The following is a 22,401-nucleotide window of genomic DNA, read 5'->3' on the forward strand; positions in this document are numbered from 1 at the left end:
ATACTACAAATAATCAAGGCTGGCAGATCACGTATATCCTTAAGCTGTGTTCCTCATTCATTGTGGGTATAGCCAGCCCCATCAGCGTGCTGCATTCTGCCTGCCTTCCTGCTGACAGTTTGTGCTGGGCTCAGACCACCTCCTCCTCAGCACCACTCACCACTCCTACAACACGAGGGGCGGGCCATGGTGCTGGTGTGTGCTACTTTTCTGGAAGCCAGGCTCCTTTGCTAATTGGTTTTTAGTATTTTTCTAAGAATTCTTTGTTGCTCCTCTATCGCCATCATCCCTGTGTTCACCCAGAAAGTGATTATAGGTGGATCCCTCTATGCGGCAGACACATGACCAAGGTGTCCGAGCACCTTTCGTTTTATAGCCAATTCCCAACCGCGGTCTCACACCCCATCCCTCACCTTGGTGCTCATTTCTCTCACTAGTACAAGGCTACCTCCAGGGCCGAGTACTGGTGTCACTTTCAGGCACATCACACGGCTCCAGCTTATTCTAAAATCCCGTGTGGGGTAAACACCAGGCAAAACAGAAGCCTTAATTAAACACTGCAATTATCCAAACTGAGACGCAATTTGTGTTCTGGAAATAATCCATACATTTTGTGAGCCTTCTGCGACGTGCTATGGATGTTTCGTTCACTGTGTCTCTCCCTCCCCACAGATAGGATTACATCTTGCAAAGGGACGGATTCGTCCTCTTACTGGTGGCTGCCAAGATGAAACCTCACCGATCACGTGCCACATCCCTCGGTGCCCGCAGCGCGAGCACTCTGTCAAGATCCACCTGTGCCTTCAAACCCAGTTGTCCAGTTCCAACGCACTAACTGGCAGTGCTGCTCGAGGGAGGGCGCGTTGTCCTAGATGCGGGAACGGTGACGTCTGCTGGTCTCGGATCGGCCTGCGGCGTCCACTGCCGGCTGGGCCTAGATAACGGGTCCTTTCTGCTGCTATCTTCCACCGTGAATCATTGCAGCAATGGCGGGCATTCCACCGACAGGTGACTGGAGGATCAGCACAAGAGCACAGATGCATGCAGACGTCCTGACACACGCAGATGACAGTAACACCGCCCTGTCATTACAAAAGGCACTACCCAGAAGTCTCTGTCCTATATAGTCCGTGCACAGAAGGCTGCACACAGTAATAAGGGCAGAGACACCTCAGCCACATCAGAGCAAAGACAGTAGCTTCAAAAGCATATGCGACGATGTGATCCTCATAAAAAACCCTGTGTATTTATTTCAGTTACTTCTGTAAAATGCTCCTGTGTACTGTTCTGATACATGGGTGACACTATGCCTTGCTAGGGCACTGAATGGCTAGGACTGAACAGAGGCCCCTGTGTAGTCCTGACTTTGAATGAAAATGGTGGAACGAAGAGGAGGGTGGTGAGTCAGGAACATCCGCAGTGCCGCACGGCGAGGAAGGAGGGAGCCAGCCCAATAAGGGCACAGGCGCCAACAGGGCAGAGGCTGGTATGGGGCACAGGACAGCACTGCAAGGAAACATAGCAGAAGGGGAGGGGGGGGTTAAACGGAAAACACAATGTACAAAGCAATGATCATTTGAAGCACTGATACATTGTGTGACTGACTGTTCATTTCAGATATCTGCCATTCTTGATAACTATGCGTGCCACTTCGGACAGGACGACTGGACAGACCTCACCTCATGTGAACGTCTGACAGCTTAATTAATATCTTGCTCAGGCGCAATAAAGTCCTATGCACAAGAGATCTATAGTCCAACAATAGATGTTATAAACGTGCTTATGCTTTCACTCTAATGTAAGAATGCTGACAAAATAAGTATGTTTTCATGTACACAATGGCGCATTCTTGTCTTCAGGAACCACGTTATATGTGAGTTTTATAAAAGAAATAGCACGAGTCCTTTGGCACTCCAAGGCCTGTAAACCACCCGTGAAAATGGTTCTGGCCAATGTGCACGCCGTGTAATACACTGAACGACTCTGGGATCTTTTTTGAAAGTGCCGTTCTGTGTTTCTGCTTGCGCCAATGAGTAACTGTGTAGCCGATTCCTGGGCTTTTGTTTTCAAGCAGCGCCCGCCCCTGCTGTCTAAATTTGGAAGCGTAAAGGGCATTTCTAATTGCCTCCCCCTCTTCAGTGTGCCTCCAGCCTCCATGACTCCGCAGACTCGGGACAGCTGTGCCCTCTCTTGGGCAGGGTCGCTCTTCCGGCTCCACCTGTTATCAGACATCGCTCTGCGATGCAGAGAGAGCCCCACTCCTGCATCCCACGGACAAGTCGCAACCAGCTCCGACATGCGGGAATAACAAGGCGCAGCCCATAGCTCACGCACAGATAAGGGGACTCAGTCACCCTGAATCCTAGATTCTGCCCGACCAGAGCCAATGTTCACAATGCGGCCAGCCCTTCAGGTCTCACTGAGAATGTGTTTATTTGCCGAGTGTTTGTCTCTTGACACCCAAGAGAAGCGAATCTAGGCGGGTTCGAACATACTCTCCATACAGACCAGGTGGAAAGCAAAAACACGAGGCGGCTAAATAATTTCAGCGTGTTCCCACACCCTCACGTGTGCCTGTCAAGGAGGTTCTCGTGTCTATAGTGTCCAAGTTAGGATACATCGGTTCGCTCTGCTATCCTCACCCTTCTCCGATGGCTGTACCGCCTCCCGCTAACGGACTATGGCAGCGCAGCGCTGTCCAGGGGGGCCGTGAACGTGAGTTATTAGCCCGCTTTGCTGGAACCGAGATGCGGAAGAAAAAGCAGTGCCCCCCACCCCTCCCGGAGCCTAATGCGTCATGTATAGTGCTCCTAACGGGCCGCGGTCTAGCAAACACCTTTCGATGTGGCATGATTTAAGGCCTGCTTTAAGTCCCAGGCCCAAATTCGGAGGTGACCATCACTAAGCTGCAAGCAAGGTGTACGTGAGGCACGAACACAGGGGCTGCTGGAAGCTTCTCACCTGCACTGCCCAAAAGCTGGGGATTGCTGCTGCCAGTATCCTCTACCCCCCCCCCCCCCCCCCACACACACACCTCCTCCCCTCCCCAGCGCGCGCACACACAGTCACTGACCCCCGCTACTAACAGAGAGGTTCCCTGGCGATGGCAGCAGTCAATCAGTTAGCACATCGGTTGGACTGAACTCGGCTGTGAACGTCTGAATACCTTATGCACTGTGGAAAAACCATGGAAGAGTCTGCTGGTCAATTGATACAACCAATGAAACCAACTGTCACAGCACACGAACAGCTCAATGACAAGTTGCTATGACATGAATGCACTTGAAAAGTCCACTTTCGGTAGCGCTGTCTGCTACCCATTCCCTGTGGTACAACAGCGGTCTCTATCCTGTTGGCAGCAGCACAACATGAGTACCACCGGCTCTGGTTCGAGCAAGGAACATGGACCCTTTGACTGCTATTGGGGTACTAACATGCAGCATTCTCGGGGTTCATTTGGCTGGTCAGGGTCATGGGCCCAGGTTCCACTGCACTTACTATACCGTGGTAACCACATCCACGACTATTGACCTACCTGGATGTCTCGTCTGCCCATTCATGGCTGCGGCAGTTCTCTCCCTGCATTCTCCAGCTTGCCCGTTCAATAGGCTGCCACGGAGAATGAGTAGAGGGCCCCCTATGCCATGCACTAAACCTATCCCTGCGCCAGGCAGCAGCGGCTCAGTGCAACCCAGGGGCCGGTGCGCGCGGCTGGCTGCTGCCCTCGCCTGCCTTACCTGCCCTTTCACCAGGCTGGCGGCGAACTGCCTCATGACGGCCTCCACGGTGTAGGCGCTGGACCAGCCGCGGGGGGTGAGCAGCTCCATGCAGATGGCGCCCCCGTCCAGCACGTAGCCGTTCTCCAGGCGCGGGCTGAGCACCCGCATGAAGGGCGGCGAGAAGGGGAAGTTGTCCGGGAAGGTGAGGTTGAGCAGGATGAACTCGGTGCCCGTCTCCTTCATGTCCTGCCACAAGGTGGAGTCCTTGTCCAGCTGGTGCAGCTTGACGTTCCAGTCGAAGAGGCTGTCCTCCACCAGCTCCACCGTGATGAAGCGCTCGCTCAGCTTGCGGATGTCCTGCAGCTCCTTCATCAGCCGCCGGCTGCGCACCTGCGTGCAGTGCTGGCGGTTGGGGGGCAGCTGGCACGGGGCGGGGGTCTTGGAGGCGCCGCCGACTGGCGCGCGGCCCTCCTTGGCTGCGCAAGGGCCCGGCTTGTCTGCGGCGGCCGTGGCCGTGGCCGCCGGGCACTGGCGTTCCTTGTTGCTCTGCTCCAGCTGCCGGTTCTTGACCTCTGCCGGGTTCACCTCGCTGCTGCCGCCGCCGCCGCCGCTGCCCCCGGGGCAGGGCCGGTGCAGGTTGCTGCTGTTTTTCTGGTTGCCCTTGTTGCTGCCCTTCAGGGAGCCCTGGTGGCGGTGGTGGTGCTTCGGGTCCTCCGTGTCCCGGTCGTGCAGGCGGATGAGCCCGATCTTGCGGAGAAGGGTGGCCATTTTTTTTTTTTTAGGTGATGCTTGATCTGCGGCTGCACTTGCACAAGATCACACGAGGCGCGGGGAGGTCAGCTCAGGGGTGCTGCTCGCTCGGCTTCTAAAGGTTCAGCTGCATCGAGGCGGCACCTACCATGGTTAGCAGAGGCAAGGTGATCGGTGCCCAACCAGGGCAGACAAACCACCTCGAGCTAAACGCGAGAACGACAAACAACCTCATCCATCAGCAGCACACAATCCTCAGCACTGCCCTTCGACATCCGCCCTCACTGGAACGCGGCGGGTCATTTGCGTTGGCCCATTCTCGTCCCTCGGACCTGTTCCCCACAGGATGGGGCTGCTGCTGGGAATCCCATTAACCGATCCAGTGGTAACAAGATGTGGGGCACAGGCTCCTCGCTCTCTGCGATTGGACTTTCTGGGAGGCTGCCCGCGCCTCCGGCTCCAAGCACCCCTCGGCGCTGAGTCTCGCCCCTCGGTCAGGAACTGGCGCTCAGGGAGGCCAGGGGCTGCTGTTCTCCTCCTGCGGTGCTGCTGCAGCTCCCGGCTCTCCGCAGACCTCGCTCTGCAGGGCTGGATTCCAGCGAGTCCCACCGAGCGGGCGGAGCGAGGAGCAGGAGGCGGGAGATCCGGAGGAGTGACAGCGCCTCTGGCCTACCTGCAGCCTCACTCCCCGGCTGGCCGAAAATGAAACGTCATTTCATTAATGTGGCGGAGACGCCCTCTGCCGGCGACGTCAGCCGAACCCACGCCTGCGATACCTGCACTGCATCCCTAAGCAGGCAGGCCTTGCGGCCATCTGCGACGAGTGGGGGGAGGCAGGACCAGGCAACAGCGACCCCCCACCCCCCTTGTCGATTGAGCAGAGAAGAAGCCTTCAACAGACCGTCCGTTCACACCTCCTGCACACCATGTGTGCAGCATCATGTATATACGGCGAAGGTGTCAGCCAGGCACAGACACGAATGTACCTCTCCGCACGCCCCCCTCCCTCGCCAACATCTTATTGACCCGATGTGAGGCGGCCAGTTTGGAGAACTGTGTACGATGTATGGGTTTAAGGAACCGGGTGCAGTTTACGTCAACCTTTATGGCTGCCGGGGCGGCGGGACGTCTCTTTCAAATTCTCACATTTTATTCTGACACAGCCTTTTTAATATGTATCCACGATCACGCTATGGGAAAGTGGGAGGGAGCGTGGTGATCTTTGAATCATACAACATGCATTGTAGGGCTACTCGACACTAGACGCGGCCCCCGGGCTTATGATATACGTAGGCATAATTTTAAGGAACATTGTATTAGCCTACACATTTACACTTTGAACTCAGCTGTTACCCAAGCCACTCGGATTCACGCTGAAGGACATCTATGTACCAGTTTCCCCTCCGAGCAACCCCTTTTATTTATTTTTTATTGTCATTTTCAGCGGTGACATTTTTGTAATTCTTTTTGAAATATGATTTCCATAAATCGGCACTCGAACATTTTGCAAATGGAAATGGTTACATAAACGTATGATTGAAAGCTTCTGTCGGATTCTTTTATTACACGGGCAATAAATTGAAGAGGGCGATGGAAGATTCATTAAAGGCAGTGGAGCTCAACACGTTTGCGGCACTATTAATAGAGCCCCCTGCCCGGTGTTTTCTGAACAATAATTTACGGGTAGCAGGTGGGACATGCCATCAGTAACCTGTAAGCAACATATAAGGCCGGTAATAGTTGATCAAGTGCGGATTTGTCTATGTGCCTCTCCATTCTGTTTTTCCAGGTCAGCTACCTTTCGTCACTAGGACTGTACTTTTTATGGCAGCCACGCAGACGAGTCTTTTAGCTTCCGTGCTAATCCATCTTCGATGTTAGTGCCCTATATTTTGTTATGGATAGCCCACCCCACCCCACCCTCCGCGAAAACTATAGCTCGCCCATTGTTAAATGTATCTTTAGCAATCCCCTTCAGACCATGATTATGCATGCCATAGCTTTCCTGCCGTTGACCTTCAACGCTCTGTGAGCGCAGCCTTTCTGACCTACATTCCCTGCACCTTCCTTTCACCTCCTGCGGTAACCAGGTGGAATCAACAGCTAGCACGGTCTGCGGTGAAAATCGAGATGCTTTTAATGGTCTTTCGACACGCGCTGGTGGATATTCTATTTAGTGCTTGTATGTTGGTGTACCACAGAATTGTAAATATATTCGCCTCTAGGCGCTATGGGAGTTGGCGTTCAATTACTCAGTAATCCCCCCAGTCTTTTTTAGAAGGCAATATGTTAGGAAGTTTACCAAAATAGTAAAAAATAGGATGTTACTCGAAAGACAGATGGTCAAACAGCAAATTAATGAAAGTATCCAAACTGCACTCGGGTGTAGAATAAGGCTTCTGAAAAAAATCTGATGAAACAGAGGTAATTTCACACGAGTTTACTGTACTAGAAGCTGGCCAACCCCATTCGCCAAGGTAAGCATGACATAAAATTGTAGTCATGCCTTAACTAGCCACGTTGCTTGCTAAAATATATCCGTTTATGTTTCAGCTTTGACAGCACCACTCACAGTTTTTCAATTTTATTGAAATAGGGAGGCAGCATTGGTCTATTTATCGCACTCCATGCTCACACAGGTAAGTGAGGTAAATCATATTGGGCAGGCTTCTCTAACAAGTAACATGATCTACCAGTAGCAGTGGCAGCCGCTACTTAACAGGGGTGGAGAAGCCGGGGGTATACTGGAGGGACGTATGGGATTGGGGTAAACAAGAGAAAATAAATAATTTAAAAACTCTTACCTTCAGGCCAGATGCTGCCTCTCGGTCCTCTTTGCCCGCTTCCAGGGGCAGGAACAGAAAGCACCCAGGCTTCCAGACTCCTGCAGCCAATCACGACGCTGCTGAGGAGCGTCGTGTTTGGTCTGAGCACTGTGGTTCGGCACACAGAGAGGGACTGGGGGCCTGGGCATGCTCTTAACCCAGGCTGTAGTACAGAATGGATGAAGAACATGCAAAGTGTGCAGGACTGTTTTGGTCAGCCTGAGATGGCTTGCCAACCATTCCTCCGCACTTAAGTGCGTGCCTATCACTCCTCCCCTGTTCCTGTTACAGCCTGCTCCTAACCAGACAAGCCACAAATAAATAAAATGATAAGAACGTTCGTTATCATTTTATTTTTCCTTTTTTAACTCCTCACAGAGCAGTGGGGCGATGCTCCTCCGCCTTACATGAGGAGCCACCCCTGACCAGTAGCTCTCCAACTACATGTAATATATCTCATGCGACATTGGGGAGACTTATTACTAACATGACTTTTGACAATTTTTTTTTACTTTATTTGATGACATTCATGGCTGATGCACTGAGGTGATCACTGCTGATAATCATGCCTATTGTGTCCACTATGTAATCTTGTCTGATGAGGTCACAATTACAACTCATATAATATTAGTAGCTCAGGATGATTTTCATTCAACATAAGTAGCTCTTATTAGAAAAAAGTTTCGAGCCCCCTAATATAGGGTGCCAACAATGTCAGCATTTGGCCATTGATAGATGGAGTCTCAAGATTATACTTGAGCTACAAATGTATAATTGGATTCAAATGAAAAATCTTATTAAGTCAGAACTTACTAAAAACCCTCTTTTTGTACGATAGGCACACAGTTGTGTGATTACTCCTTTCCTGTTGTCATTACTTTTTACTAGGTCTTCCCTCTGAATTGCTCAAAGCGACTGCTTTCCCATTAAAGTGTCAAATAATCAGGTAGCTGTTTTGCTTTGTGTGTTGATGATAACGTCACCAATTTAACAGATTAGGCGTATATGTACCAAAAGATAAGGTTTAGCATTGACAAAACAAAAAATAGTGCCTAAGGCTGGGACGATGGGAGGAAAAGCGGTTCTTCAGCGCTGAAAACCCTGAGTAAGTAATGTGATAATTCTACTCAGTAGGTGTATTCAGCACTGATGAATTATTGAATTGGCCCATTGGGCTCAGACGCTACAGAAAGAGCAACATCAGGACTATGGCAATGTGCATAATATTATCGCTCATTCCATTTGTAAGGACGGCACTGGGCACCTAATGAAGTTGATTTAGGCCCTATAGAAGACTATTAATGGTCTACAGCGCCCCTCAAGGATTCAGTTGTTATTCACTGTCCTGGGACGTGGCAGCCTAGCCACATCTTGCACGCTGGATACATGTTTCCTCTTAGCTTGGTGTGATCTGTAAAGGGCTGGGGGCCAGCCTTTGTATAAGCTCACTTTAGAAGGGATGTGCTACATTGGGGGTGGATTGCCAAGGTTCACAAGGTCCTGCAGGGAAGCAGTCCTGGTCTGCTTTGACTCATCCAATATCACATTAAACTGCACTCTGGTCAAATTAATTAACCATTTTGTAAAACAGATTGAGGCCTTGGACCACGCAGCAGAAGGATAGAGAGGTGGCAAAGTTCTCAATGTCCCTCGGACTGGGGCCCCCCAATCCTACTGTTGTCTGATGGCACCCTCTCTTTCTGAGATTACTAAACCAGTCCCAAGCGGCCACCACCCGGACAGGGAGGCCAGGCGTCTAGATAGAGCACAAACTCCTGTATCAGTAACAAAGACCAAATTTCAAACTGTTCTTAGACACTGCTCCTTGCTTTAATTTTTTTTTAAAGTTTAAAGCTTCATAGCACAAGGCCAAACATGCCCTTATTTCCTTGAACCTACTGTACTCCATCACACAACCAGTCATATCTTGGTGCAATGGTTCTAATAGTCTGGCTCTTTATTCTCTTTTATGTACATGTCTCATAAAGAAGCACCTTTGCCCTTGAAATGAGTAGTTTTGGACACAAGGTTATCTCTCAATGTTGCAAGGATTTTATTTCTTATTTGTACTAAGCGTGTATTTTATAAAGAGAAGCCCGCATATGAAATATGTACATTTTAGATACAATGTCATTTTATTCATGTTTGCAAGGGATTTTTTTTATCAATCATGCAATAAAGTCTTCTGTAAAAGATCATCTTGGTCTTCTTTTGGCTCTGACCAAGAAAACTGGGATGTGGCCATCTGCAGGAAAGCTCCCTGGGTGGGTCACAGGATAATCCAATCCCTATCTTTATGGAGACTACAGCTGGGACAGTGCGTAGACTGCTTGCCGTCCCTTTAATTAGGCTTTCTGGTGATTGGTGGCCTCCTGGCATATTTCCAGCAGTGGACCAGGCTGCCCTACCTGTACACTGGTGCGCCTTCCAGGTAGCAATCCTCCATCGGTTGATTCATGTCCATCTTTTTCTGGTATTGGCTGTCATAGCAGATTATAATATCATAGGGGGAGTGCTTAGGAAGACATGCTGGCCAGGGATCCATGCTGTGCGTCAGAGCACCCTAAATAACAGACCTCAAAGATGCCTGCAGGAGATAAGTTGTAACATTCTCATAGCAGCTTGACACAAACCCCTACAGAGACTTCTTGAGGGGCGCCCGACAACAGATCTTTTGGAGCCAATGGACTGCTCCAGACACCCACACCCCTCAGTGTAAGGCAGAGGTCTTCAATCTGTGGGGCGCGACCCCCAGGGGGGTCGTGGAGTCCTGGGAAGGGGGTCGCAGATTCTGTTGGAGCGTGCAGCAGTTCCTGGCGTCAAGCTGATTGAGGCCGGGTGATCACGGTGGAGGCCTAATTCACGCCTCATTAACAAGTAAAGGTCTTCTGAAGACCTGTGAAGTACTCGGGTGTGCCTTTCTGTGTGTCCCGAAGCTGTTTCAGCAGGGCTCACTTACACGTGCTGGGGAGTTGGTGGGGGTGTGGGGGGGGTGTCTGGGGGAGGAGGCTGTAGCCCTTTGAGTTCAATCAATGGACTTAGCTGTGGGGTTTATTTTTATTTTTAACGTTTTATATAGCGCTAGCTTAACCCGTAGGTATCAGAGCGCTTTACAAACACACATAGCAAACAGCAGAAGGACATTACAGCCATTGGTTCAAGTCCCACATACCTGGCGCCTGTGCAGGAGAAATGTGCCTGAAACTGTTCTTCACCGTGAGGTGTTTATACAGCCTGTCTGCCCCCCCCCCCCCCAAGCAGGGAAGCACAGAGATGCCCTCCCATGAGAGAGGAAGAAGGAAGAAGACACAGAGAGATACTGACCCCACCCCCATGAGAGAGGCACAGAAAAGGTGGGTGGATGAAGGATGAATGTATGTGTGGATGGAAGGATGAAGGGTGGGTGGATGGATGGATGGATGGAAGGAAGGATGAAGGATGGATGGGTGGATGAAAGGATGAATAGATGGATGTGTGAAAAGGTGGGTGGATGAATGATGAGTGGATGGATGTAAAGATGAAAGGGTAGATGGATGGATGAAGGATGAATGGATGGATGTGTGAAAAGGTGGGTGGATGAATGATGAGTGGATGGATGTAAAGATGAAAGGGTGGATGTATGGATGAAGGATGGATGGATGTGTGAAAAGGTGGGTGGATGGATGGATGAAAGGGTGGGTGGATGAATGATGAGTGGATGGATGTAAAGATGAAAGGGTGGATGGATGGATGAAGGATGGATGGATGTGTGAAAAGGTGGGTGGATGGATGGATGAAAGGGTGGATGGATGAAGGATGTATGTATGGATGGATGTGTGAAAAGGTGGGGGATGAATGATGGGTGGATGGATGGATGGATGGATGAAAGGGTAGGTGGATGGATGAAGGATGGATGGATGAAAGGGTGGATGGATGAAGGATGTATGTATGGATGGAAGGACAAAAAGGTAGATGGATGAAGGATGGATGTATGGGTGGATAAAAGGTTGCATGGATGAATGATGGATGCATGGATGGATGTGTGAAAAGGTGGGGGGATGAATGATGGGTGGATGGATGGATGAAAGGGTGGGTGGATGAAGGATGGATGTATGGATGAAAGGGTGGATGGATGTATGGATGGAATAATGAAAGGGTGGATGGATGAAGGATGGATAGGTGAAATGGTGGATGTATGGATGGAAGGATGAAAGGGTGGATGGATGAAGGATGGATGTATGGATGGATGGGTAAAAGGTTGCATGGATGAATGATGGATGGATGGATGTGTGAAAAGGTGGGTGGATGAATAGATGGGTGGATAGGTAAAGGATGGACGTATGGATGGAAGGATGAAAGGGTGGATGGATGTGTGAAAGTGTGGGTGGATGAATGATGGATGGATGGATGTGATGAGGTCTAACAGGCGCATTTATGGTTGTCGATAGTTGTTGATGATGAGGAGTACCAGTTTCTAGAATCTTTTGTCATAAGGGGGTCCTTACGCCTAAAAAGGTTTTACAAGGGGGTCTCGGCATCAAAAAGTTTGAAGACCTCTGGTGTAAGGAAACATCAGTCTGCCAGGATCCTCCCCTTCTGGTGTGCTGTCATGCTGTCAGTGCTTTAAGTGGGCTGGGTCCTGCCAGTGCTCAGCACCACCAGTTCTGAAAAGCAGGCGCTTAAACGGGTCTCTATCAAAATCTCAATTTTTGTCCTCAAATTCAGAGAGGAAAAGAAAATCTTAACTGCAGCAGTTCACGGTTTTTGAGGTAACTTTTTTTTTGCAGTGCTTTACATGAGCACCAGTTACATTACATAAGGACATATTTAGGAGATTAAGTGATTTGCCCAGAATCACAGGATGTTGAGCTGATGCCCAGACTCAAACCTGTTTCCCTGGCTCCAAAGTCAGCAGCTCTAGCCATTACGCCACATCCCCTCCCACAAGGACCTAACCATTTTCAATATTATGTGCAACAAAGCCATAGTTGTTGTTTATTAGTCCTGGCTTGTTGTAGGTGTAATGTTACTTGTTGTATTATATACCTGGATGCAATGAGAGAAGCAGCAAAATACCAGTTGGGCACCACACTATGCTTATCACAGATTTTTAGCTTAAGTATTTTAAGCCATGTCCTTAATGACACCGGCCACACCTCTTTCAGAGACTCATCCCAGTTTTTTCATCCCACTTAAAGCCCTGCATGCTGTACAGCCCTGCAGAGGCAGGTCATAAAATCTTACTAAAAAAGCCTGTCTGAGAGTGCCAGGACAGAATAGCCTGTACTGGCATTAGCACCACCGGCTTAACTACTTACCATAGCATCTTTCAGGAGACTTGAGCAGCCATAATCTTTTCTGGCGCCGTAGGCAAATATTAGCTGTTATGGCTTCCTAGTGACCACAGTGAGCAGGACAGGGGTGTTCCCTATAAGTGGAATATATCCAAAAACAATTGTTCCTCATGATATCCAACCTGTCAAAACACTAACCTGGTGCCAGAGATTCCACAGGAGCAGAAGAACTATTCCAAGCACCCTCAAGTGAATGCTTACAAATGAACCTTAATAGAATTCTAATTAAAAAAACATTCACCAGGGGGAAGGGAATTGGGAGAAAAGAGAAGTGAGACCGCCTCGAAGATACAGGTAGTGCCTTAGATATCTTTCTGAAGGAGTTCTGACTTCAGCCAACAGGAAAATATTAGAACAAGACAATTCCTACAGAATAGAGAGAATACCAAGAATAAATGACAGTTCTCACACAAACTACTCGCTAATCTTAAGCATGCTATACACTGTCAATATAATAACATTTCTGAAATACAATTCACAATGCCTACAGAGCTTCATGGACTAGCCCCTCTCTTATTGGTAGTTGAGAAAGTAAAGTTCGTTGTTCCTTGAGATAATTATGTCTTCAAAATGTTGAATATACATATAGGTATATATTTTAACATTTATTTAATAGTCTTTTCCTCTGAATTGGAGAGAGAGGATCTAGCGAAAGTTCCGTCTTTAATAGTTTCTTTTTAGAGGTGTCTTGAACATAAATATACTCTGACTTCTGTGAATAATTATTCCTTACTTGAGCTTCACGAATTTTCTTACTTGACCAACATCTTTGACAGTTCCTGAAATGACGCTCAACTCTGAATAAGAGTCGCCTCACTCAAAATTCCCGCTCTCAAAACATGACTAGCAATTAACCCAAAAAGGGAAAAAACTTCTCCTAGGGTGTGCACACCAGCCTACAAGTAGGCAGAGATATGAGAGGAGTCTTACTTTGACAACATCAAAACTTTTCTGTGGTAATATATTCTGGCGCGAAGTAGAGACGCTGCTCTCAGGAAACTGGTTCAGTTGAAGTGCACGGCGCGAGCCTCGCACAGTCGCACTAGTCCCTAGAGTTCCTATGAGAGTTTGCTGGAAGAGTGGAACACCGACCTGCAAGAACCTCATGGCAGAAATGTTGAATTTCCGCCGGGCAGCGAGAGCTCAGTTCTTTAAAAAAAATTCGTAAGAAGAAACAAGCGTAGGGCAGTCGAAGACTCCAGCTAGGATATCTGTTGTAGGGGAAGAACACTACCAGTCATCGAATGAATATCAAATTATTGATATTTATTGTAAGCAACAGAAGTTAGTTGGTGTTCCCTTACAGACTAGCAGGTAACTGACCCTGGATACAGAAACATAGAACACCATCACAGTGAATGATCTAAATAGAACATAGCAATTAAAGAGATCGACACAACCGAGATAAAGTGTGAATACAACATATCCTCTTCTCTTTTCCCATTAGTTGCAAATAAACTTTCGTTAACATGAAGTAACAACCAAACTACAAAATAATGTACAATTAACCCATATTGGATTTTACAAATAAAAGCAAAATAAAAAGAATAACATAATACAAAAAAATAACTATTATTTTCATGCGTCATCACAATAATAACCTTGTAAATAACTCGGAGGACGTCTGTATCTCTGATTAGAAACACTGTCCTTTGCACCATTTTGTCCATTTTGTAGCGGCACCATAGTACTATCACTCGACCCATCTTCCAGATTTAAATTTACACTTTCCTCACTCCTCACACATGTTTCTCCGCCCTCATTTCTATTATCTTTTGTGAGAAGTTGGCCTGATATGTGATGTTTCCAATTCTGGAACCACCTTGTATCAGTCCAAACAATCCCTTATGGTGTCTGGTTGTAAGTCAACCTTATAGACAAGCTATCCTAGTGGTAGCATGGACTAAGCAGCCTTAAAGGCTAAACTCAAGAGGTCGTGTTAAGCGAGCTGTTTTACCAATCACAATCCTGTATTACCATATAAAAATATATGTATTTATTTCTAAAATAATCCTCTGTACTCTTTATGAGTGCAGAGGCACAAGCGTTAAAACAAAAGCACAGTTAAACATATGAAAGTTGCACAATTATGGATGAGGTCGGGGGGCCACGCGAACCATAAATTAAAAAAGTGGTATAAGAGATACCAATTGAACAGTGGTTAGGCCTAGGGCCTAGGGAATCGCTGGGAGCAGTCGGGACTAGCAATGCTGAAGTCGGGAAAAGCCCGTGGTATTCGGGTGCAGCGCTTAAAGCACAGGCATGCACCAATGCAAAGTCAATGGTGCGTAAAAGTTATAAAGTTATAGTTTAAGGAGACTTCCGCTTAACCTAGCAAAATGAAACTTTAGACACATACACTAGAGGTGTGTACCAGTGTGGGAACACCAGCGTTGATGAGTTACCTCACCCACAGGAAGCGGGTGCACAGGTGCGAAGTAGTGTCGGGTTTTGTCACGCTGGTTGATGGTGCTTGGAGCTGAAGATGCTGTAGGCGTCGAGTCGGGAAGTGTCCGGTGGGATCCAAGGGTGGATCAAAGTTGAAGATGATCTGAAAGCAGAGGGGACAGAGTCTGGGTCACTCAGCAGTGACCAAACCGGAACCAGATGGAACCAGGCGATGTCGGGCGCTTTCAGGTCGCTGACCGGTCGCTTCTCTCCACTGACACGTAGACTCTGGGGCACAGAGGATGTCCAGGAGTGGATCACGAGCTGTCCCACGCAGGCTCTCGCTGTTGGCGGTGTCGGCTTCCGGATTAGAGCCAACAACACTTGGCAAGGGCAACCCACGCAGGATTCGAAGATGGTGGTTCACTCGGACCAGGAGGGTCAGAGCAAGCACTCCTTTTCAGGGGAGCGAGTGCAAGTCTGGAGCAACCAGATTCACAAGTTGGTTTTCAAGGTTCATCGGCACAGGGGCCACAAGCCAACGAGCAAGTGACCGGGCCAACGCATTGAGCCAAAAGATGCAGAAGGGCCCCACGCATTACTCGGTGAGTGTATAGGGGTGAGCTTCGGTGCAAAAGAGGCTCAGGGCTGGGGCTTCTCAGATCCCAATGCACAGCTTCGAAGATCACTCGTGGGCTGCACGGTCAGCGTCTTGTGGTCTTTCCAAGATGGCGGGCCCCACGCTTCAGGTCGCCTCCACGGGTCTCAGCTCTGCAGGGTCTGTGGATCGGGCTGTTAGAAGGCAGGCACGTTTGGTCTTGTCGAACTCTGTTGCTCGAGTTCCGGCGGGAAGTGCAACAAAGCAAACGTCGAGGTGCTGGATGGTGCCTGTTTGCACAGGGTGGTCACTCCTTGACCACAAGGGAGATTCTTCAGTCTTCTACGTCGAGTAGGATGTCGAAGGGTCCCGAGTTTCATTTCATAAATTTCAGTCAGGATAATCTAAGTGCTTTGGCACTGCTCCCATTCTTCTACCAATCTAGGGGGCTGGATTACCTGCTAGGTCCCCTCCTATGGGTGGGACCCAGGAAGGGGGTGGTTACACCCCTTTCCCTTTGTCCAGGTCGCGCTGGGACTGGGGCTGGTGTGCCCCAGAACCGGTTTGACCGGATTATGCAAGGGGAAGCCTTGTGCTTCCCAGGCAGTGTCGGTTTCTTTCAAACCTCCCTGCTACAATCCACTATCTCCTGTCTGGGGTGGTGTGACACCTCCCTGTGACAGGAAACCCTTTGTCCAGGCCTCCTTGGCTGAGTTTCGGTCAGCAGCCGGAGGTAAGACTTGTGTCTGTGGCAGAAGCGTCCATTTTGTGATGCTGAGGCTCTTTTAAAATCAACCGCGTTTTAGCAAAGTAACATGTCGTCTCCCTCTAGAGGGGTGGAATGCTATCCCCGTCGACAGGACTGTGGAGTGGATAGTATTCCAAATCGTATGACACCTTACACGACATGTTTTGATAAAGCCAAACCAAAGTTAACATATAACCGCAATGGATTATAATGCACTTAATAGTATATGGTATGGCATTATCCCGGAACACCTTAGGGAATTGGTCCCGACAGCTGCAGACAGGCTCAGCTCATGCTAGAGCACCATCTCACATAAAACTAAGCACTCTGCCTCCAGGATTGTTAAGGCCAGCCGTAGGAGTGACTTATGGTATATATGTGTCCAGATAGGTTTAGATATAGGCATACTATATCTAAGCAAGGGGTGATTACACCACCTTGCCCCAGCTGAGTGATCAGCCAGTTGTGTCAATTTTGGATAGCCAGCCAGGGGTGGCAAAAGATATGCTGCAGCCCCTGGTAGGCCTTGGATGCACCTATGCCCTGGGCACCTATAGTGCACTGTACAGGGGCTGATAAGGTGACCCAAGCCTATTTAGTTATGCAACTAGGGTACATGGAATCCATTTTACAGAGAGAGCAGATACCCTGGGGCCCTGATTAGAAGGGAACCAGGCCAACTAAGTCGAAAACCAGCTAAACACAAGGCAAAAAATCTGGGGTAACCATAGTCAGGTAGCCACCTTCCTACACAACCCCCCCCCCCAAATGAAAGGAGATAAGGCTATCCTTGACCAGGTAAGCCTATATTGCCTGAGTGCCATACAAGGAAGTACCTGCACTAGCATGGGTACCCCCTGTTTCATGGTCCACTAAGCAGTCCCTCACCCTTGGGGTATTAGAGGGTCTCCACCATTGGGAATCACTACATTGGGTGTGTTTATGCAAAGTAAAAGGCTGGTTTTGATATGGGGTATTGAAGTGAGGCTCCACTAATTTAGGGCTCACCTTCCTCCAGTTATCTTCCACCATGTGTGCCTTTCTTTCTTCAACTGAGTTGCTCTGTGCTCTCAGGGTCAACCTCTGGCTACCTAAAGCTGGAGGCTGGGTCCCTTGTTTTGGCTTACTGGAGGGACAGTTCAGGTTTGGGCCCTTTGGTTCCCAGGTTTGGCTGTGCCCAACAGAATCCATCTGTGGGAGGTCCCTAACTACTTTTAAGAGGGCTCCTTCAGGAGTTTTTAAAGTTTCCACCTTACTAGGGCTACTAGTTTCGGTGCCCCTAACCTGTTGATGGGGGTGCTTTATTTGACAGGGGGCCCTTTGGGGCTCACTGTCCTTCTTGTCCTCTGCAGCCCTGGGCTGACTAAGGCACGGCAGAGAGGGGCAGGTTACCTGCTCCAGACTGGGTCCCACCTGAGAAGGGTCCACTGCCATCAGGGGCCCTGTCAGGCCAGGCCCAACAACCTCTGGGGCAGTTCCTTCATCAGAGGTAAGATCAGTTCCCTAAGGAGGCTGATCCTGTCCTAATGTCTGGTAAGGGGGAGATTTCTCTTCCTCCTCCATGCTCTCTGTTTGTGTGGAGTGATCCATCATTTCAGGCTTTACAACACAGGTATCAGTTTGAGTTTGGGCTGTGGCCATCACAGCCCCACCAACCTTTTCAGGAGGAGACTCAGTTTGGGTATGGGCTGTTATCATAACAGCTCTGCTAATCTTTTCAGGAAGGGAGTTAGCTAAAGATGGGGCTGAGAGTTGTTCAGCCCTACCAACCTTTTCAGGAAGGACATCTTAGATTGGGGCTGTAGCCATCACAGCCCCACTAACCTTTCCAGTGACATTTACCATTTTAGAATGGATTTCCTGTTCAACCTCAGCCCAGGCTGAGATTTCCAAATCCTTACCAACAGTCTACAGGCAAGTTTGGGGACACTGCCACTCTCTTTGGGCCAGTGACACCTCCCCAGCTGAGACTTACTACTGCCATGGGATGATTGGTTTGTATTCCATCAATGTCTGTCACCTGGTATGCGGCACCAGGTAAAAGTTGCTTAGAGGGGACTATACAGTCAGCCACCATGGTGATGCTAGCCCCTGTGTCTCTAAAGGCCTCAACTTTCAAACCATTGATGAGGGGCTCCTGTCTGTACTTGCTCAAAGTATTGATGAGGGGCTCCTGTTTGTACTTGCTCAAAGTATTTGGGCAATCAGTGAAGTTGGCAAACCCCATGCCATTTTCACAGACAGAAGTGGTTGGAGACCTGGGTAAGCCAGGGTCCACCTGTGCTCCAAAAGTAAACCCACCCAGATTCCTGGGGGTGCTCCCACTTCCTGGGGGATTACTGCTGACAGTAACAGGAGGTGTTGGAGCTGTTTTTGGAGGTATATTTTCTTTATTGCCATTCCTTGGACAACGGCTGTCTAATGTCCAATGGCCAGTCAGTTTACAGACATGGCAGTATGGCTTTTTCTGAGCAGATGAAGTGTCTTGGGACCCACGCCCATCCTTGGAGTTTTGGGGCCCTGGGGAAGTATTTTCTTTACTTTTATCCCCACCCTTATCTTGAGGCTTGGTAGACTCCTTCTTCTAATCATTGCCCTGATTCTTATGCCTAATCCTGGTTCTGACCCATTTATCTGCCCTCTTTCCCAATTCTTGGGGAGAGGTCAAATCTGAGTCCACCAGGTGCTGGTGTAATAGCTGGTTCTGACAATTACTTAGGATCTGCTCCCTCATAATCAAATTATACAATCCTGTAAAGTCATGTACTTTGCTGCCATGTAGCCAACCCTCCAGAGCCTTAGTAGCACAATCTACAAAATCAGTCCAGTCCTTTGTCTGTGTCTTCTGGGTATCTCTGAACCTTAACCTGTATTGTTCAGTGGTTAAGCCAAGCCCATCTATTAGATCACTCTTCAGGACTTTGTAGTTTTTAGCATCCTCATGTCTGACAGTGAGGAGCTTATCTCTCCCTTTCTCAGAAAAGGAGTACCATAAGATTGCTGCCCACTGTTCTTCAGGAACCTGCTGTACCATGCAGGCTCTCTCAAGAGCAGTTATCCACTTGTGGCTGTCATCCCCTTCCTTGTAGGGGGGCACAATATTTGTCAGGTTTCTATTGTCATAGGCCCTGTCTTTCTCTCTAGGAATATTGCTGCCACCAGTGGAGTCTAATGCACACAACTATTGTTCTCTTGCTAAAGCAAGTTTAGCTTGAGCCAAGGCTATCTCTTTCCTCTCTATCTGGAGTTGGACAGCCCTCATCCTGGCCCTATGCTCTTTCCTCTGGGGAGAAGTCATTCCCCTTTGAGATTCCCTGGAGGCACTAGAAATGTGAGAGTCCCTGGAAGGTGATCTCACTCTCCTATTACCCAAGGGAATTATGTTATAGGATCTGGGGAGGTGCTGGCCCTCTCCATTCCCATGTAGGTCTAAGTTGGTCTGGTTAAGCCTGCCAACTAGGACCTGGTTGCCCCTCTGATTCTGACCTGACTCATCTACTTCTGAGTCTTCTTCTTCCTCCTCTTCTTCCTCCTCTTCCACCTCTGGGGTGTCCTCATTCTCAGGGGGGTTCACTCCATCTCCTGCATCTAAGGGAACTGTACTCGCCTTATCTAATTCATCCTTTTCCAGGATGGCTATCAGGGAAGGAATGGTGGGGTTGTGCCAAGACCCCTTTTTAACCCTCTTGCAATGCATAAGGCACTCAAGTCTTTATGGCTAAGTTTGTCATAGCTGGAAGTTGCCTTGGTAAGGTCAACTGTCACAGGTGCAGAGCCTGAAGCTCCTCCTGTGCCAGACATGACTGCTAGTGAGGTGCAAGTGGTGCACTTACCTACACTAAGTGTTTTCCTACTGTACCTTGCTAGTGAGTTGTAGGCAGGGTGTGCTAATCCCTTTGATCTACAACTAGTAAGTTCAGTAGAACTTAAATATGCTAAGCTTTTGTTTATATGTACCTAAGGTACTTGATGTGGTCTTTCAATTTGATAAAAAGATTGCAATGCTAAAACAACAGCAAGCTCAAATCTGCACCGCTGCACACCAATGTGAGAAGTTGGCCTGATATGTGATGTTTCCAATTCTGGAACCACCTTGTATCAGTCCAAACAATCCCTTATGGTGTCTGGTTGTAAGTCAACCTTATAGACAAGCTATCCTAGTGGTAGCATGGACTAAGCAGCCTTAAAGGCTAAGCTCAAGAGGTCGTGTTAAGCGAGCTGTTTACCAATCACAATCCTGTATTACCAAATGAAAGGACACCACACAAGTTATATATAAAGATATATGTATTTATTTCTAAAATATTCCTCTGTACTCTTTATGATTGCAGAGGCACAAGCGTTAAAACAAAAGCACAGTTAAACATATGAAAGTTGCACAATTATGGATGAGGCCAGGGGGGCCACGCAAACCATATATTAAAAAAGTGGTATAAGAGATACCAATCGAACAGTGGTTAGGCCTAGGGCCTAGGGAATCCCTTGGAGCAGTTGGGACTAGCAATGCTGAAGCCGGGAAAAGCCCGCTGGATTCGGGTGCAGCGCTGAAAGTACAGGCATGCACCAATGCAAAGTCAATGGTGCGTAAAAGTTATAAAGTTGTAGTTTAAAGAGACTTCCGCTTAACCTATCAAGATGAAACTTTAGACACATACACTAGAGGTGTGTACCAGTGTGGGAACACCGGCATTGATGAGTTACCTCACCCACAGGAAGCGGGTGCACAGGTACAAAGTAGTGTCGGGTTTTGTCACGCTGGTTGATGGTGCTTGGAGCTGAAGATGCTGCAGGCGTCGAGTCGAGAAGTGTCCGAAGTGATCCAAGGGTGGATCGAAGTTGAAGATGATCTGAAATCAGAGGGGACAGAGTCTGGGTCACTCAGCAGTGACCAGGCCGGAACCAGATGGAACCAGGCGATGTCGGGCGCTTTCAGGTCGCTGATGGGTCGCTTCTCTCCGCTGCCACGTAGACTCTGGGGCACCAAGGATGTCCAGGAGTGGATCACAAGCTGTCTCACGCAGGCTCTCGCTGTCGGCGGTGGTGGCTTCCGGATTAGAGCCAACAACACTTGGCAAGGGCAACCCACGCAGGATTCAAAGATGGCGTTATACTCAGACCAGTAGGGTCAGAGCGAGAGCTCCTTTTCAGGGGAGCGAGTGCAAGTGTAGAGCAACCAGATTTACAAGTTGGTTTTCAAGGTTCGTCGGCACAGGGGCCACAAGCCAACGGGCAAGTGACCGGGCCAACGCGTTGAGCCAAAAGATGCAGAAGGGCCCCACGCAGCACTCGGTGAGTGTAGAGGGGTGAGCTTCGGTGCAAGAGAGGCTTGGGCTGGGGCTTCTCAGACCCCAATGCACAGCTTCGAGGATCACTCGTGGGCTGCACGGTCAGCGTCTCGTGGTCTTTCCAAGATGGCGGGCCCCACGCTTCAGGTCGCCTCCACGGGTCTCAGCTCTGCAGGGACTGTGGATCGGGCTGTTAGAAGGCAGGCACGCTTGGTCTTGTTGAACTCTGTTGCTCGAGTTCCAGCGGGAACTGCAACAAAGCAAACATCGAGGTGCTGGATGGTATATGGTATGGCATTATCCCAGAACAGCTTAGGGAATTGGTCCCGACAGTTGCAGACAGGCTCAGCTCATGCTAGAGCACCATCTCACATAAAACCAAGCACTCTGCCTCCAGGATTGTTAAGGCCTGCCATAGGAGTGACTTATAGGTATATATGTGTCCAGATAGGTTTAGATATAGACATACTATATCTAAGCAAGGGGCGATTACACCACCTTGCCCCAGCTGAGTGATCAGCCAGTTGTGTCAATTTAGGATAGTCAGCCAGGGGTGGCAAAAGATATGCTGCAGCCCCTGGTAGGCCTTAGATGCACCTATGCCCTGGGCACCTATAGTGCACTGTACAGGGGCTGATAAGGTGACCCAAGCCAATTTAGTTATGCACCTAGGGTACATGGAATTCATTTTACAGAGACAGCAGATAGTCTGGGGCCCTGATTAGCAGGGAACCAGGCCAACTAAGTCGAAAACC

At 48.9% G+C, this 22,401-nt stretch overlaps 1 protein-coding gene across 1 annotated transcript in view; it reads right to left on the reverse strand.

Annotated features, from left to right (window-relative positions):
- UBE2QL1 (ubiquitin conjugating enzyme E2 QL1) overlaps positions 1 to 5,051 on the reverse strand; it is a 146,390-nt gene extending 141,339 nt beyond the window's left edge. Inside the window, exon 1 of the mRNA XM_086965284.1 lies at positions 3,738 to 5,051. Within this exon, the coding sequence (XP_086821410.1) occupies positions 3,738 to 4,487 (750 nt within the window). The 5' untranslated portion in view covers positions 4,488 to 5,051. The remainder of the gene's footprint in view (positions 1 to 3,737) is intronic.
- Between the last annotated feature and the right edge of the window lie 17,350 nt (positions 5,052 to 22,401).

This window comes from Lissotriton vulgaris, chromosome 4_1 (genome assembly GCF_964263255.1).
Source record: "Lissotriton vulgaris chromosome 4_1, aLisVul1.2, whole genome shotgun sequence".
Lineage (NCBI taxonomy): Eukaryota > Metazoa > Chordata > Amphibia > Caudata > Salamandridae > Lissotriton > Lissotriton vulgaris.